This window comes from Ips typographus, linkage group LG9, assembly GCF_016097725.1.
Source record: "Ips typographus isolate SLU linkage group LG9, UJ_Ityp_2.0, whole genome shotgun sequence".
Lineage (NCBI taxonomy): Eukaryota > Metazoa > Arthropoda > Insecta > Coleoptera > Curculionidae > Ips > Ips typographus.
In genome coordinates, this window is record NC_138430.1 from 5,385,452 (window position 1) to 5,405,217 (window position 19,766).

At 35.0% G+C, this 19,766-nt stretch overlaps 1 protein-coding gene and 1 long non-coding RNA gene across 2 annotated transcripts; one reads left to right on the forward strand and one right to left on the reverse strand.

The window, feature by feature from the left end:
- The first annotated feature begins 68 nt into the window (after positions 1–68).
- Positions 69–19,419, forward strand: LOC145733493 (uncharacterized). The gene is given in 15 exon segments (XM_081986344.1): positions 69–493; positions 10,452–10,687; positions 10,741–10,905; positions 10,957–11,046; positions 12,602–12,627; positions 12,629–12,790; positions 13,168–13,410; positions 13,702–13,887; positions 13,970–14,249; positions 14,304–14,421; positions 14,635–14,714; positions 14,779–14,902; positions 15,763–15,829; positions 17,408–18,877; positions 18,933–19,419. Coding segments are annotated over 15 exon segments (3,663 nt in total). The 5' UTR covers positions 69–155; the 3' UTR covers positions 19,011–19,419.
- On the reverse strand, positions 9,641–10,869 carry LOC145733517 (uncharacterized). The gene is made up of 2 exons (XR_014179222.1): positions 10,729–10,869; positions 9,641–10,672 (listed from the first exon to the last, which is right to left on the reverse strand). It is a non-coding gene; the product is annotated as an uncharacterized LOC145733517 (long non-coding RNA).
- Positions 19,420–19,766: the final 347 nt, after the last annotated feature.

Consider the following 19,766-nt stretch of genomic DNA (forward strand, 5'->3'; position numbering starts at 1 on the left):
CAATCCAGCAAACGTCTGTCAGTAATGACTAATGACAACCAATTTAATTTTATAACTCCCGCCGAACGTTTTGTTTATTTTCATTTTTGTGTTTAATTTTATTAAAGAAATCAATATTAATAATATCCAACTTTAAACTGTATTACAACCACAAAATGTACAATCAATCCACGAGCATTCTGTCTCAAACCCAATCCCGATCTCAACTACTTCCATCAGGTATTGATGAGTTCAAAAAACCTCTTGCAGAGGCTGGAGTTAAGCTCACAGCCAGTTCTGAGCAGTACCATATTTTAACCAGAGAACAGGCCCTGGTCGTACGAGACATGTCCAAGTACTTTGAGTCCAGTGGAACTGATTCCATTGCTCGGTTTGTGTCAGTTTTGAAGTACTTGTGCAAAAAGGAGAAGTATGTAAAGAAGTTTTTAGTTCCAACACTGTTTAGAAGACCAAATGAGACAGAGAGTTATATTTATCAGGATAGTTTGTTTGGGTAAGTGTACTATCCTAGACAATGGCTTTAACTAGGGTCACTGTACCAGTAATTGACCATCTAACCAAAATTGTAAATTTATGTGAAAAACATAACATTAACTACCTACCAGATGAATTTATGTGTTAGTAAGGTTATTAGCTATTTCAAACATTGTAAATTCTAGTTTTTGCATTAACAAATATTATATCCATACAAAATTGTATTTTTTTGTGAATGGAAGAATAAATAACACAGTTCTTTAATTATTTCTATGTCAATAGACTACTTCAATTTATGGTCTTCAATCAATATTTCCAAACAAAAGAATAACAAAAATATGTGTAAACTAACATAAATGAAAAATGTAGGGCTATTTGTAAAAATTAATTTTTGATGTTCACAAAAGGATTCCCAATAAGGTAATGAAGAGCCTGGGTGTTATTTTCAATACACGCTGCAGAACTGAAGACAGAACAGGAACCCAAAAAATCTTGTTTTATGGAACTTTACTTAAAATTGGTCAAATACTGGTTAAGGATCAATAATTACTGATGCAGTATAGGGATGTAGTGGGCAATGTTGTTCCTATGGCTTTTAATGAACCATATTTATTGATCAGATAGTTAGGCTGCTAAACTCTGCTAGAAAGTATTTTTTTCTCTTTATCAGTAAATAATTAAACAGTTAAATTAACTCCAGAATTAACTGAACCCTAAGCCTAGTTTGTCATGCTAAAATGACTGCAGTTTATTTGAGTACTTTTTGTTTCAGCATTTTTTTAAAAATCGACTCCCTTCAGGAGGACGTTATCCAAATAATTTCAGAAAACATAACCGCAGATTTAATGGAACCGACCGAAGACACCTCATGGTTAAGAACGTTACTGAAACCACTCACCTGCCTTCCAACAATTAAAAACGGAGAATCGCTCGCTAAGAGCCTTCTAGACTTTTTGCAAATAGCCTCCTTTCCTTGTCAACTCGAAATTCTTGAAGTGATTCCTGAAATTATTCCCGATGACCAATGCGATTATGCAGCCGATCATCTAACGAAACTCTTGGACAATAATGAGGAACTGTGTGGTGCTATTGTAAACTGTTTGACTGCTCTAAACTTAAGCGCGGACATAAAAATGCAAATCCACGACCGAATTCTAGCTAGAATGTTTGCAGGTGCCTCACTGCGGGTTTATCTTATATTCGTTAGGTTTCTTATTAGCGACTTTAGGTCTCCAACTATTGTAACAACTCTACTTAAGATCCGCAACTCATTGGATAACATGGTAAGCAATACCAGTAAGGAGAAAGAGTCAGACAAAACGTTGATTTTCAACTATATCCAAACTTCTGCGCTGACGCAGAAAGTGGTGACGGAAGGCTGGTTGAACACCATAGCAAACTGCAAAAGTGCAATAGATCACAAACCTATAGATTTGTTAATTATCATTATGTTGCATCACAATACTGACATGAGAAAACGTCACATTCAAATGATATTCCGGAAACGGGTTGGGTTGGGTTTGTTTAAAGTTGGTTTACTGGAGAAGGCTTTTGAAAAGTACATGACCCAGCAGTTTATAAAAGATTACATGAGTGATATCATTGAAATTGGCTGTTATTTGATTAGATTCTCTAAAGATACCATTATAGCCAAATTTGCCACCACGTTGTTTGAACATTTATTCAATCATCAGTACACATCAGCAATATACAGGGCAGAAATACTGTCCAATTTGATTTGTTTGACTGGATCTAATGATCATTGCACCATCAATACTGTATTGCAGTTAATACTGACTTTAGTTCATGCAGATTGTCAGAAAGTTCAAACGCACATAATTTTATTAATGCAACTGCTGGAGAAGCTGGACATGTTGGAATTAAAAGATGTGAAAACGGTGTTTGATATACTATGTTCTTTGCTTTGTGGCCAGAGATCTCAAGACGCACTTTCCGGATTTCGTGATCAGTTGTTTAACACTGTACGCAAACAGTTGTCACGTTGTGAACGAGTCATCAAACACAGAGGGATTATTAGTGCTATAGTGATGGTCAAACATACAATTTACGTGGATAATGATGACGCTGACGTGTTAGATGTAACAGATTTACCTAAAGAGCAATGTTTGAAGTCAAATGCGTCTAGAGAGGGGGTGGAATTGTTAGAACTGGTACAGTGCGCAACAGGAGACAATCCCGACTTGTTGTGCTTATACTACGATCAGTTGGCATCCATTCTAGCTGGAGACCAACTTTTTGATAAATATTTTCTTTACTGGTTGTATAAAAGTGTGGAAGAGGATTTTGAGAAAACATTTTTAAGTTCCACTGTACCAAAACCCACAAATGACCTTACTTTCACCATTCAGTACGAGTTGAACAGTCCTGATGAGACTACAGATGTGTTTGCCATTAATATTGGAGGTTTCACAGTATGCGGCAAAAATGATAAGATTCTTTTGTTATCTCCGTATTTTCGTGTGCTTAGGCTACTACATTTTAGACAACACGGCCATTTGTCTCATATTGACTCTCTGTTAGGTTGTGGAGTAATCCTTCCTGAAGCTGAAGATCCCAAGGATCTGGACGCTGATCAAATCAGTCAAGTTGTAGATTGCTTGTTTCACTGCATCAACTGGTTTAGAGAAATTATTAACGCGTTTGTAACCCAAAAAGACCAACTATTGCAACAGAGGGTAGTCAGAAGGTTAAGCGACTTAATTGAAGTGGAGACCAAGTTCTATAGTTTTTTGATGCAAGTGCCCTCGCACAACTTACCTTTAAGCTACTTCGATTCGGTTAAAAACGTCACCAAACAGGTGACTAAAGTCACTAAAAACCCGAAGAAAAAGTTTAAATCAACTGCGGTAGTTGTTGACGAAACTTGTAACACTACAGTCAATACTCAAGCAACCAATAAACCCACAAAAAAACTTCCTTCAGTCCAAATCGGCGGAATTCAGTTTAGAGAAATGGACACAGATATAATCAAACTAATAAAATACCCGTTAACTTTTGAAGAAGACCGAACTAAGACTACCCTTAATTTATCCCAAGTAAAATTTATTCTGAACGATTTTATTTACAAGTTGGAGACGTTAACTCAAAACAAAACTGATTCGCGTTTGTGCCATTTGAACGATGTTAAACCAGAACATTTAATCAAAGATTGTACTTACATAATTCGCTATGTAAACAACTTCCTAGAAATAATCGTTAAAAAACTAGATGAAATCATTGAAGAAGGAGAAGAAGCTCATTACACTGATGAAGCAAACGAAGTCAAATCCTGCTTTAGTAACATCCTGCAAATTTTCAATTTAATTTTTCAGTGGCCCGGTTTTCAACACACAGGCAATATGGATGTGCTGCGTGATATTTTGAAGTCTACTAGACAAACTGGGAGCCAAACTTTAGCCTCAGCTAATAGGCTTATCGTGGATTTTGTCCAGAAAATTAGCTCTTTCAAAGACCATTGTCTCCACTTATCTCATGCGGTTACTTTAGTGAATATCGTTAATGTGTTGCACAATCTGACAGTACCCACAACCGAAATAAAAAGAAAGTTGACATCATTAGCTGAAGGTTTTCTGAGTAAACGATGGTACGACAACTCTGGAAAGTTAGATCACGGAATGCAGTGCAATCGTAACATTGACTTTTTAGTTAAAACGTATTTGAAAGACTCTAAAACTGATGCACTGGCTGAGTTAGTTGATGAAGTCATTGCTGACCTGCAATCACTTGAATCAAAGAATGGTTGCCTCACTAAATTTCCTGCAATAGACCGAAAGAACTTCCACGTGTTTTACCTTGAATTATGCAATGCTTTGCTTTCTGCAATAAGAACTGAGATTCAATCCTTAACCAATATAGAACACATATCTCTGTGGTTGACTGTGGCCGCTACCCTCACGAGCTTAATGAACATTGCCAAGCAATTAAACTACAAAAACAACATGGCCTGTTTTCTCAAGAAAACTATAGGAATTTTGAAAATTTTCCTGATTAGCGGACTGCCTATGATGGAGATTATGATGAAAACTAACACGGACGCTGTATATAAAGTTCTAAGGACGATTCAGACCACCACAAGGTTCTTACATCACTTGTGTTGCCAATCCAAGTTGACTAAAGACACAACCATAGTGGCTCACATACCATCGTTCAAGCAAACCATCGAATCCATTATATACAGGGTGAAAGCCGCTCTGGTGGCCAATAACTGTTCGTCGGCGTTTTGGTTGGGCGTTCTACGGAATAAGGACATTGACGGCGAGGAAATTCAAAGCCAAAGCACTGTGGTCTCCTCCAACGATGATCAAATGGAGGTAGACAATGATCAGTTGCCTAGTGACGATGATGATGATGGAAACATCATAAATGACAGTCGTAACTCTGATAATGAATCTGTTGAAAGTGAAGCGTTTGGTTAATTTGTTTTTTGTTCTCCCTGTTATTTATTTATACGTTAGTTGCAATAAAGTTCTTTAGTAATCAATCGTATTAATTATTGTGATTTAACTGTTAAAACATTCTTGTCGCGTATGCAGGAAGTGAAATTAAAACTTTGTTACTGCATAGCTTTACTGTTGTTGTGTCCCTATGATTGTTTGGATGTTTGATTAATTGTAAGTACTTATTAATTGTTATTGACTTAAACCCACCAGTTTGATAAACGCAAATGCTGCACATGTGAACTAATTAAGTGTAAATAGTTCTGCATCGATCCAAACATATATCAGATAAAAGTAGTATTATCATTTATGCAAATCTGACTATATCAAAAACTCACTGACTGAGAGTTGTTTTTGTTTATTTACAGGTCCAACCATATAAGATGCAAAAATTCTTCTTGTAAGTAAACACAATTTTACTTAATAATCCAGTGGTCGATAAACCGCAACACTGTTTGACCGTTCTAAAAACATAACAATTATGAAAATAAGTTCCCATGGTTTTTTTTGACTTTACAGAACCACCGCGTAATTAAGATTAATAGCATTTACTCAACTTCCAACTGTGTTTTTGTGCACTTGTGCAGTTTATTTAATATTATATAATATCGGGTTGTTTAATTTAGTTATCTCTAGGACAGAAAAAGTGATCGATAATGAGGCAATCAAAAATCTGTATTTGTTAACTATAATCAATTAGCATAAAAGTTTCAAATGATATAGTTATGCAAGATTAGCTTATAGATTTGGGAGAAAGTATTTTTCTGTAACATATGCTTTGTATTGGGTCATTAACATGTGTGTGGACGTTTTTTATAGACTTTCTGTTTAGTAAAGTCAGAACACTAATTTTTAGTGGGTTCAGAAGAATTTCAGTCTTAAAGCTTTTTCATCAGAGCTTCTTCAGCTTCAAGATTACAGCTTCTTCTCAAGAAGATCAATTTGGGAGGCCACGGGCCAAAAAATGTCGATGACCCTGCTTTTTTCTTACATAATAAATTAGAATCAGGGTCCTTTAAGATCTTCAGTGAAAGTTTTTTATTTGAACTGAAACGCCATATATTGCAAGAACCCAAAGTCACACAAGGTGTAGAAAGAGCACACCTTTAAACACTTTCTTCTGTCTTCTATGATCGATATTCCTACTGCGGAATCAATGCAAAGATTCCGTTCAACATATTTACCTTTCGCAAGGTCGGGGGACGTCAGATATTGCTGTTATTCAGGCGGAGTCGGCTTTATACTTATCTCGTGATTGCGGTAAAAGCGTCTACGAATTTTGGGTTCGGTTATGTGACTTTACGGTGTGTATCGCGCGGTAAGATGATTTTACTCTAAAAACTTGTTTAATGCCAGCAAGCATTTGGTTTTCTGTTTTTGACAGGTTTGTGTAGCCTTGAATAAAGGTAAACTCCCTCTTTTTCCTATAATAATTAAATTTCAAGTGTTAAAATGACTTATGCGTGTCTATCCTTTATGTAGGTCGCTATATTAACAATTATTAAAAAATATCAATTCTTCAACTTTACCATTTTTGGGTTCGATTAATATCTTTGTGTGTTGAAAGTTCTATCCTATCAAATTGCACAGAAAAAAAACTTGCGAAAAGTTCTCAAAAATTATTCATCCATCTAAAACGCACATTACCATTGTTTAGTATGGTATATCTGATAACAACTTATGTACACCACAGTCAGTATCGTAAATTACATCACATCACGAAATCCTTTGATGGGATTTTAAAATGATTACAGTTTTACAGCACCAATTGCTTTGGCGTTTTATGTAAATTGCAAAAAAAAACAAAAATCGTTGGTATGACGCTGAAATTGTCTATGCATATACATATTTAGGTATAAAAATTTATGTAAACCTGAAGAAGTTGTTTTATTCAAAATCAGATTTGAGTTTATGTTACTGCAGTTGACTGTAATTTTTTTAACATCTCAGTCATTATTTGAATATTATTTAAAAACGCACTACAGCTGCTCAAAAACTTTGGAGAAAACGCTTTTCCACTGGCAAATTTAAAATTTATATGAAAATTAAGGTGTATTTGTACCCTGCTCGAATGTTATTGAAAAAGAACGACAATACGACGCTACTAAACGAACTATTTTATTATTTTGCGCAAAAGTAGGTTTTTTGTGTATTCCAAGTTCAATTTCGGTATATTTGTAATGTTTTGTAAATTTTTGTAATACAAACAGCCAAATAATATATCGAATTAAGTGGCATCCAGAAATAAAAAAAAAAATATGTTTTTCCTTTACTTTGAAATTATTATAGTGAACAAAAAGCCAGGTTAAATAGATTCCTCTGGTTATTTAAAAGAAAGTTATAACAGATGGTATATCAAGGAGCACTTAATTTTTATAACTTTATTTTCCAGTCTAATGTTCCGCTTATTGCCATTCCTTTCAGAAATAACAGAGTGAAAAATTGGCTTTGAATTACAAGTTGAATAGTGGCAGCTATAAATCATATACTTTTTACAAAATGGTACATGACCAAAAAATGTGTGAAATGAACTTAAGTGGATGTTGCACTTTATCAACTTTCATCGCACTATTACTCAATTAACGTTATCGATAATAGTAGCCTTTTACTTTAAAACCGTCTTCTTAATTCAACCAGTCGATCTTTATTTCCTTTCTATTTCTCTCTGGGGCACCTAGAAAAACAGAAAACCAAATTAACCAAAGTACCACCTGAGCTTTATTGTGATAGTGCATCAGGTTGCACTGTCCGATAAAATGGTGTGACACGGTTTCTGGTGACCTACAGGGGCTACACGGATTTCCTCTTCTTATGATCCCGTTTTCCGTGAAATGTGATTATGTGCAGAAAATTTGCGTGGTAAGCGGCAGGAAAATTGGGTGGAAAATGCCCAACGACGCTGTTTCTTTGGTCACCACCGGCATTGGGGTTAGTGTACTAGCTGGGATTTTGTCTGGAGTTTGTTATGTGATTAGTTATCGATTTGGTCCGGGGAAAAGGTATGTTTTTGTTTTATTCAGTATAAGCTAATGTACAGGGTGGCCTAATTTGTTTGTTTTTATATGGAAACTGCCAGAACCATTAAGAAATGTAAAAATCAAAAAAGCGTTGTCAGGGTATTTTTTAAGGTGAGTTTGATGTGTTAAACAGAATTTGCCTATCGTCTTTCGTTTTCTTGTTCAAATTTTTGACATTTTGGACAAGTCCCTGTAACTTCGTTATTATGAGAGTTTGATGAAAATCGCTTTTACAGTATTAAGGCACTTTTTTACGTAGATTACGATTATGTTAATATTACTTTTATAAACTATTTTTTCAGTTTTGAACTAAACTTCTACTTTTTTAAATACAAGGCATATTTTATTTTTACCTCATCAGAAAGATTATTTTTTTCTTTTTAAAATGACCTATAACATTATGGTTTCGGATAAATTCGTCCACCAAGATCACCGGATTACACCTATGGATTACCTTTAGGCTTTTCGACATAATTTTGACAATTTTAACTTAATTTTCTGCATTTTAGCCTAAATCAATAAATTTAAGCTTTTTCAAGTAATTTTAAGCTGATTTGAGGAATTTTAGGGTAATTTAGGATTCTTTATCTCATTTTTCATAAGTTAGTTAGTAGGCTAATTTAAGTACAATTTATCACATTTTAGGCTAATTTGGGGCATTTTATGTTAATTTTAGGTTTGACATAGTTTTGACAATTTGAATTTAATTTTCTTCAGTTTCATCCCAAATCAAGGCATTTTAGGCTATTACGGATAGTTTTAAGCTCATTTAGAACAATTTAGGCATATTTAGGACATTTTAGGTTTAAGACAATTTATATAAGTATACAAGCAATAGTAGAAAGGATTTTCTCAACAGTTTTTTGCGTTGCTTATACAAAGTTACAAGGACTTGTCTGAAATGTCGAAAATTCAAAATTTGACAATTACAAGAAATCAAAAGATGAACTCACTGGAACTCAATGGTTCTGGCAGTTTCCCTATAAAGTTTGCCTTCGCCATTCAATCAAAAGCTTGTTACTGCATTTTAATTCACAGTACTGGACAAAATTCGACAAGAAATAACATACTCTCGTTATTATTATTACTTAAAATAAAGACTGTAACTTATGGTCCTCCTTTTGACCGCTATATGCCATCATATACGCGTATGTAACACTTATTTGTTTAGTATGCGTTTGTCGCTGTGTTTCCGGATCAATGGCCATCAAAATGATGGCGCAATTCCGGTGTGCGAGTTCAAAGCTAAAACTTTACATTTAAAAATCTCTCGTATCGCACACATATACACAAATCAATGGCGATTCACACGCGCGTTTTGTGAAATTCATTAAAACCGAGTGATAATTTACTATTTGATTCAATCGTATAGCATGAACAATTTGTTGGTCACGCTGCACTAATTGATTATTGGTTCGGTTTGCATTATTGGGGGGCTCATCAGTATAGTAATATGTGTGAGAAAAGTGGTTTAGTTTAAGACAGTAATACTCTGTTATGTTAATTTAGGTGAGTTACATATTCTAATGCAGTGGTAAAGTGTAGGATGTTTATCATTAAATAACTTTCACTATTATTATATTCAAATTTCCTAACGTTGACTACACAGGACGACTTTTGCAAAGATTTTCTTGTTTATCATCTTTTCATTCTATAAGCAGATTATTATTACTCAGATACTACACATGCAGATACTTCAAATCATTTTTATTGTATACAGGCAAGTTTAAATCTTACAATCACATTTTTGCTTATATTTTTACATTACACTTATCAGTCCCTGTCAAAGAACATTTCCATCGGAGATCTGCGTACCGAAGACGTACCGTGCATCTCATTTTCTTGATCGTACGTAATAATTTTGCATATAACCACTTCTAAAGTGCACAATAAAAACAACAACATAAACACATCCAAATGGGTCGTGTTGGTCTTTGTTGGTCTTCCAGGGGGATTATCCAGATTCACTCCGGTACTTTCCAAACTAGCAATCAACGAAGAAAACCACATTTTCACACTCACTTAATCATTGCAAACGCACTTTTTTACGCACAAATTCGTATTGTCTTCACAGCTTTTAGGATGTCGTTCCCGTACAAAAGTAAGAGTGTTATTGGGTACGAAAAGATTACATCGCACGAAAATACACTTTCTCGTCTGTAAAGTAGCACAACTTGGGCCGCGGTAATTCTCTTAGATAATAAATTACGTAAACTAAATGGGCACATATGTACAGAGAGTATCTCGACCAAGTGGTCTGCCAAAACTGTTATACCACCCAACAAGAACATTTTACACCTGTAATTTGTTTTTTATGTTAATTGATAATGATTGTTGATGTTTTTTCTACGTGGAGGCATGTACGTTTCAATTTGTTTATACTAAAATGTGTATGCAAGTGAGGTTTGATATTGGAAAAACTATATTGATGACCTAGTTCTTAATTCAGATTTTACGAGAAGATTAAGCATCAATTTAATTTATACACACTGATTATTCTCAGAAGTCGTAAAAAGAAACTGGACTGGTACTGTGAAATCTGCGGAACCTACCTACACTCCACACTCAACATCCTCAACGACGATTTGGTGACTTGTGCGAAATGCGGAGCGAAAGTTTGCACCATCAAATGCGCCAAATTCGTTCAGCACACCCAGTGGATCTGCCAGAACTGTTTGAAACCCTCCGATTCCTGGTTCAAAAATTTCCTGACTGCCATTCGACCTAGCAAGTCACAAGGTATTAATTAAGTGCTGTTTTAGTTTCAAGTACTTACGTACAAGTTTGTGAAGGTAACATAATGCTGGACGCCGAGACCAACACAAATCCGGACCTGGATTCACTGCAGAAATTGGAACGGGAGCAGATCCGGGACTTTATTGAGAAATTGGTGAATATTATGCTTGGAGAGAACGTGGATAATGCCAGCGTTACAATGTTGTACAATGATCCTCAATGTAAGTAAAATTAGCTGTATGAGAAGAGTATAAAATCCTGAAAAATTTCAGATAGGCATCTATTCGATACGTATCATGCGGATCTCAGTAACACATTAACTGAATTAAGCTCAGCTTTACAAATTTCAATGTCCATTATCAGTAAGTCATCTTTGAAAGCATATATTTAGCACCGTTTGTCTGCACTGCAAATATTTTTTCCATATATCACTATTCACTCACTTGTCTTCTTGATTTTAATCAGTTATTATTATTTCACTATATGTTGGAGCAAAAGTGTTTAGCAGTGGAAGCACCAACTGTTTACATTTAAAGTGCAAATAACATTTTTCCAGTGAAACGTCCTAACATATCATATTCGCTATTAAATCAACTTTTTCACTAAAAATGTCACATTATCAATATTCATCACAACGATTATGGTCAATAGCTTTAAATTCCAGTCCACTTGGACTAAATCAAGAAGTGCGTGCTGCATTACTAAGTTTAGCGGTATAACGATCGTGAAGTTTTTTTTCTTCAATCAACTGTATATACAGGGTGGTCCTTCAGATTTTCAGATTTTTCTCACTTGTACTTTTTCCAGTGCAGTTCCTGGAGGACCACCCTCTATAGTAAGATCAAAAAAGACGGTAAAACTGTATGGTTGTAAATAACCAGTTTAAACCTAACAAAATTGCTCATCATTATAGTTGATGTGCGACCTTGCAAAATCGTTTTTTTTTTTCTTCCATACCGGTCGTACCTTGACCATCGTTATCTTTAAATTTCCTCGTATGTGTACATTGATCAACTGTTTAGAATAGGTTTTTTTGTACGAGCATTGGCAGATGAAACCTTTAGCCGTGCCAGTCGTGGTCGTTAAATTCACACGTGTGCGGTAAAAGTGAAGATTTGTTTAAGTTTTTGTGTTGCGGCTTATTAAAAGGATTACAGTGACTAACAGCAACCAAGTGGTTGGCCATTTTTTGATTCATATTACTATTACACAATTACTCCATTGAGTCATAAGATAAAACAACACTTTACAGAATTATTAAGCCTTTTTTATTGTTTGTTTAATTACCTGTTTTTATCTCCATCATAAATCAGTCTACTCAACAATAAATAACAATAATAATTATCAGTATTGGAATTTTTTAAAGAATTGTCCCTAAAGCTGAAAAGTAATGTTATTCGAAAGCCTACTAGCTTCGGGTTATCATTTACCTACAATCAACCTTCGAGTTATTTTCAATTTAATTGTACCAAAGTTGAACAAATTTGTTTTTAAACGTGTATGTACAACTATAGTACATAAACGTGAACTTTTATTGCTAGATAAACTCGATACAAAGCGCACTTGGACTTTTCACTGGAAAAGCAAGTGCATTCTAATCGACAATAATCACAAAATTTAAGTTATTACACATGTGTTTTCACTGTGATCCTTTTAATCATCTAAGATCACTCATTATACGCACATATCTAGTGAGATAAGAAACGTACAGAGTGACATGTTCTTTACAGTGTTGATTTGTGTATTCGTAACCTCGTATCTGTTTTTTTGCCGCTGGATTGTACTTTTTCCAGTATTTTGTTGAAGTCGTTTTAGGTAAGTCAGTCCAGTATCAAAAATTAACTAGAGTTAGCTTGGGTGTCTCTATAATAACCGTAAAACTGTGATTTTCTGATTGTCTTTTTCCACTTATTACAGGTTTGCCAGTGATCGGCCAATCACCATGCTACAGCACACGAAGCATTGAAACAATTAATTGAAAAACTCCTAAAAGAGGCTGTGAACTTGCCTTTGCTTGAACAGGCCAGAATACACCCTGTAAATGTCCCAGAAGACACCACCAACAAGACCTATGAGGACTTATTGGCTACAGCCATCATTAATAAGGTAAATGATGATTAACGCATTTAGTTCAATTATTGTTAACTATTTTTTACAAACATGAACACTACGGTTCCATTCAAGTTAATTAATGTTGTAACAAACCAAGCCAATTTTGTTACATTATTCCCAGGGTGACTATACCTAGACTTTTTCCTAATGTGCAAGGTTTCAACTAATCGAATTATCTATATATGGGGAGCATAAATCTGAAACCTTTAAAGAAAAAGTGTGTCAAATGCCACAAAAGCCTAGTATTCAGTAAAAAAAACAACTTATGTATTATCGTATGGCGATTGTGTGTATAAGCACTAAAAAATCGCGAAGAAGTCGAGTTAGGTATGATTTCTCTTATTGAAACTTAACATAAAACTGAATTTTAGGTGGTAACTAGTTGCCAAAACAATCATCTGCCCTCGTCGTCAGCCAATAGTGTTTCCAGTCGCCTATCGGCCTCATCCAAAAATAATAATGACCGGGAATATTTCTTCGGTGAGGAAACGTTGGAAAACAAATGGAAAACCACGGATTTGGACACCACTTCGGTGTCCAGCCTGGAGGAATGGCTTCACACCGATACGCGTCGGCCGGGATCCAGAAAATACGTGGATAAAGTTACTTTAATGGTGAGTGATGTTTGCTTAAAAATGTTGCAAAAGGTCTAAAGAGTTGCAAAATGCTTAGCAATATTGTAAAACGTCTAAAAATGATGTAGAGTGCTTGAAACCATTAATAAAGATAACGATAACGTCTAAGAACTTGCAAAAACGCCTAAGAATGTTAAATAAGGTTTAGAAATGTTATAGATGTTGAAAAAGACCTAAAAATGTTGCAAAACGTCTAAAAACCCTCTAAAAGGCATAGGAATGTAGCAGATGGATTAAAAATCTTACAAAAACTATAAAAACAATTTCCAGATTAAACAAGACATTGAAGAAGTAGAAAATTCCGAATCCGAAGATGATGGAGAATACTTCAGATCGAGTTCCTCGCTATTGAACGATAGCGAATCCAACTGGTTCTTGCAAAAACGGAAATTTCAAGGTACCAATTCCCCAGTGCCTGTACCGATGTTGGTGCCGAACCCATCAAACGAAGCTAAAGTGAGTAACATATTTGAAGTTGTGTCTCTGTATGGAGAAGGTGATGATTGTATGTAACTGAAAAAGCAAAATTTACCATCAGGTACTTATTGGAGATAAGCCACTAGACGATACATCCGATTTATCCGATGTTGGATCGGACTACGAAGAACCCATCCAACCATCCACGACTCATTCTTTGCTCGTCCAATCCAAGAACGTCATTGGTGGAGGGAACTCTTCCGTTTGTGATGTTGGAGAAAATGCAGAAGTACAAAGCGAGTCGTCCACCGATTCCGGGGTTAAAGAAGTTAACGGACAAGAGCAGAAAACGTTCGACGTCCAGGACGTTTCGAAAACCGATATGTCTTTGGATGATGATAGTGAGTTTCAGTTTTTTTAAAGACTTTACTAGGGTGTAACGATTTTTTTGTTAGATGTAGATGATTCCTCCTTCTTATCGGCGTACAGCAACACAGAAAAGGAAGCAGAGTACACGGAGAAATATGCTTCATTACCTAAACAAATTAGGAAAAGATCAGTTGAAGAAGAGGGGTAATGATTAACTAATAGTTCAGCAAAATTGACTTTGTAGACTGGATGCTAATTGATATTGGGTTATTTATAGAATATCAGTAAAACAATAAGGTTTCAGTGACCTTTACACTCACACGTATCAATTAGCTACTAGCACTTGAATTGCTTGGGGATAACTTTTCAATGAATATCTCTAAACTCTTCTCTAAAAGTATGTTTTGATTGATTTAGGTCCAATGGACTGGTTAGAGCCGAGTTGAAGGAGGAGAGAAATGCTCCTGAAGATGATGGCAGTGATCTGGAGTTTGTTGGTAAGTTCATTAAGTGTTCAATATGGGTGTTGCGATATCTAATATTTGGATTTGTTGTTTCCAGGTGGAACTTATAGTAAAAAAGAAAAAGAAAAATGGAACCACGCAATCGAAATGAAAAACAATCCCTACTCGAAGGAAAGCATCGAAAAACGAATAAAAAGATCACGAAGCGCTGCTGGCATTAGGTAAGCTACCCAAAATACAAATTGAATTTGCAAGTCGTTAATCTAAGTATCTTTAATTAAGACTGAAAAACAATACTAATCCCTTGTAACGTTGAAAAAAACACCACTTACGAGTTATTGTTAATAAGTGAACCGATGATAAGCTTGAAGGTTTTTCTAAGTGAGTTTCCAATAATTGAAATCTCAACCTTCTATTATAGTATAAACTTGTCGTTATCTCAGACAAAACGATTTTACCTAAGATAACACGCTTTTGCATATAGTATATCACATATATCACTCATAAGCGAGATTAAGATAGATGAATTAGGCTTTTTGCAACAGACCTACAACTTAACAATACCCCGATAAGATAATTCAAAATTTCGATCAGTAATTAACATACTCTTGATGTAGATACACTGGTTCTATAGATATTTTGCATTTATTCGCAAAGTGGCCACATATTCAGACTAATCCGGGTTTAAAATTCCTAAAATGTCTAAAACTTTAGTGGAAATATTTACAGAAGAGGTTAAAAATCGCCCAACGCCCCACATGTAAGTAATAATTAATAATTTTTGTAGTTTACTTCAATTTATTATTTTACAATTTTCTTTAGCTTGGCAGACTTTTTCTAGAAATTTTGTTTTCACAATATATTGTAAATTAATATTTTTAGATAATCATGTCTGATGCAAGGTGTTCTTTGCATTCTTATCTAATCATAGGCAATCAACAAAGTAATAAATACAAATTTTGTAATAATATGGCCAATTTGTAATTATTGGCAAATACACTTGAAATGCTACACCATGATTCTAAAACAAAATACAACAACAATGAGACAATTAGTAAAAACACTAATTGATTTTTTGCAGTTTTGGGCCTGATTATTATGCAAAACTGGCCGGCAAACCATCAGGGGGTGGCAAATTAAACGTTGAGGTAAGTCTAGATAAGCACATAAAAATCTGGAAGAAATTTCGACTTATTCGAATTTGCACCGAACTTTGTACTCTCCCAGAAATTCGAGTAGGAATTTTGTACAAAACCCCTTACTCTACTTTCCGGATAGTGGTAACGATTCCCTAGAGTAGTTTTAGTTTAAAAATGTAGAGGGTTGAATCTGACGATAAAAAAATGAAGAAGAATATTGTTATTTAGTTGTAAGTAGTCATGTTTGTTATTCTTCTTCAATTTTTCACACAATCTTCAGTTATTTGTGCCAGTCTATCTTAAGTCACCAGTTACCTGTACCGGCCATTATTTTATCTAATATATTTTTATTTATACAAAATAGTTATTATATTAATTATTGACGAATAAATCTGGATTTGGCTTTAGTAGTGTTTCAGTTATGTGTTTTCCTTTTCAACTTACAATAATAATTAGTAGTGCATGATGATTTGTTATTTCTATATGATAGTAATTATTTGAAAATAATAATAATCAGGGAGTAGTTGTATAGTAGTTTAACTGTATTAACTTTAGGTTAACATGATCCGGTGAAATTTTGCTTTAAAGGCTAAGTAAAGTGATTACATTGGTTGCGAACAAGCCCTGTCACTTTTTTTGCGAGACGTTATCATCACATTATCACATTTTATTTTAGATAATGACAAATTAGTACTTGAACGTCCCTCCCTAGATAAAACGCTTATTTAATCGATATTTATGATCCAGGCTCAATACGTAACTTTTCGTGTACTTGCGAGTAGCACCACCCAAGTAAGTGTCATCCTTTAGATTTATTTATCATAATAATAGTTATTAAATTAATATTGTATGATACTTAACATTATTTTATCAGTTATATCGTTGTTTTTAACCTTCAATCTCTAATAATTGTAGTGGTTATATAAAATGCACTCTATTGGTCAGTTTGGAGTATTCTGGTACTTATGAGGCGTTGCGATATCACTTCCAAAAACGTTTCAAATAATTTCCATTACTTCATCAATGAACAAGATTGTTTACGTAATAAACCGAGTGTTGAACAAAACTTTACTGCATCGTTATGATGACGCTAGAATATCAAATCAACTTTATGACTCTTTTTATTTGAATATTCTTATTATATTGGGTGCTATTTAGATTAGATTAAGTTTAAATTGGTGTTCATCAGTGACTAAAATACAGGAATAATATGTCAAATTTTTTCAGGGTTCAAATTTTTGTACTAATTTGTTTCCACCCTTTATCAATAACATTATGTAAATAATCATCCATATTGCCTGTATTCATTAATAGGTTCATATAGTAGCTATTTTCAGTGTAATTCTAAGTTAATGTTAAAACTAACTTTTACGAGCTTAATATTATTAAGTATATTTATTGGATTGGCTATAAAGTGAGGGTTAAGGGGTATCAGGAATTATTTAGAAAGTCTTTTTATTGAATTAAGACTTAGCAGCGCTTTGATTGATATTACTGGCTTTATAACTTAAAAAAGTAAATAACAGCCTCATATAGCTTATCATCATCATTCCAACCTGTAACTAATACCTGCTAACCCTCCCCCAGGTTAATGGAATTTCGTGGCCACCATCAGAACGATTATCATCACGATCTCCAAGTCCACCACCTGATTCGTCTGAAACAGCGCCCCCACTTAAAGAAATAATCGAACTACACGATTTACCATCGCCGGAATTACCTAAAGTGCTTCCGCCACCCAGATCATTTTTGCTCAGTATCAGCCAGGAAGTGGAAACTCCCCCTGAACCTCCCAAAACTTTGCCCCCTCCAAAAGAAAGTTTGGAGATTGACGGCATCCATCAGGCTATAAAAGCCTTAGTAACACCAGAAGAACAGACGATGCCATCATACACTGAAATGCCTCACCCATATACCTCAGACTCGGATTTGAGTTACGTGAACTCGTACGATGTGGAGCATTCGCAAATTGTGATAAAGTCAAAGAATGAAAACGTGCAAATACCCGTAAAGCCGCAAGGTTCTCTAGGCAACGACTACGAAGAAACTCCAGTTGCTCGACCCAGAATTCTGGGTGCACAACCTAAACTAAACGATGTTCAAAGTCCGGTTCTAGCTAAACCTAGAGTGCTCTCCCTGCAGAGTAGCTCAGTTGAAGAATCCTACAACAACCCTCCTAAAGTACTACACCAAAAGAAAGACAACACTTTGATTTCTAGAATATACAAAGACCCTAGAGTACGACTGTTTTCATTACAAAGCCGTGAAGACGTTCCAGGAAGTAATGCTGACCACTACACTCCTACGTTCTACTCACCTAAAACCAACGAGAATAAATTCACCTACAACGAAACTACTTCAGTTTATCTAAACCACAAAAGCACATCTGATGATGGTATTACATCCGAAGGGGAATCGGGCAAAACTGGAAAAATGTCCTTTTTCAGTTCCGAAGAAGATTTGTTATCCCTAAACTCCGAGTCCAGTTTTCGTCCTGTGGAAATCACCTCGGCTAGTAATGGAGAAGTGAGAGTGCGGGCACAATCACCTAAAAAACCAAACATTCACAGATTCAGCTCTCACGAAGACCTTCTGTCAATAGATGACCACTCTCAAGTGTCCTCCATACCACGCAGGAAAGACAACACGTTAATTTCTAAAATTTACCAGGACCCTAATGTACGAAACTTTGCCAACCAAACCAACCACAAAGAATTTGTTGATGATTATCAGCGTAAAAACAGGAATTCTGAGGAACAATACATCAGAACAGTCAAAACACCTACATACGTTGAACTGTCCTCACCGGAAATCAGTTTGGACGTAGCTCGATCGCCCACGCCTTCGTCAAAGTCGGAAAATTCGGAAATTGATGATTTGGCCAGGAAGCACGTGGTTAGCGGAGTGCTGAACAAGCTGCACAGTACCGAAATCTTTGAGGACGTAGAAGATGTGGTGGATGGCAGGGCACCTTTCTCCAGGTCAACCTCGGTGGATGATCTGAGCAGCATTCGAGTATCTGTGAGGGATTTGAGGATGAAGTTTGAGAGTTCAGAAGTAAGTAATGATGGTCAAGATGATGGAAAAGTAATTAAATTTAAACCTGTTTTAGGATGCTAACAAGCCAGTCATATCCAGCTTGACAGCCAGAAGTCTATCCAAACAAGTCAAGGATATCCTGAAGCAGTAGGCATTGCCCCATTGTTCATAAATTCCGATCAAGTGCCTTAATACCTGTACATTTGTTGTTATTGTTGTTTAATATTAATTGTATGTATTAAAGCTATACAAGACTACTCTTGTATTGCTTTACAATAATAAAAATAAGCTGATAGCATCCACTGTCAAATGTGAGTGCTAAATATTTATTACAGATTTGTACACCAAGTTACCATTTTACTATTGATATTTGTTTAGTAATTAAATGTATATTGTGTGTGAAGCACATATAGAAGCGCTAGTTTTCGTTAAATATACTTTGTTGCAATATGTAAAAAAATGGCTGTTAAAAAATGAGTACGTAATAACGAGAATAATTGTAATTATCTTTGTAATAATTTATTGTACGTTATTTTATGTATTTCAATAAAGTTTCAAAACTTATTGGTTGTTTCTATAACCCTTCTAAGATTTGGCTGATTGGTCATACTGTAAATAATAAGAGGCTGCAGAATCACTTGTGTCATAACAACTTTTTTTTAAATTTGATACTAGAACGAGTTTAGTCAACCATATTTGGGGTTTCGCGTCATCTTCTGCACAAACAAAAACGTGATTAACAGGCTAGTCGCTTTTACTAAGTAGTGACGTAATGTTCCATTCTTATAAACCATTCATTTGGACTTTATAGTACATGGTTGGATGACTTGGTATATACAAAACTACCTTAAACACGCACATACACCATTTACAATAGTGCTCATTTCTTAGGCCTTCAATGCGTTAG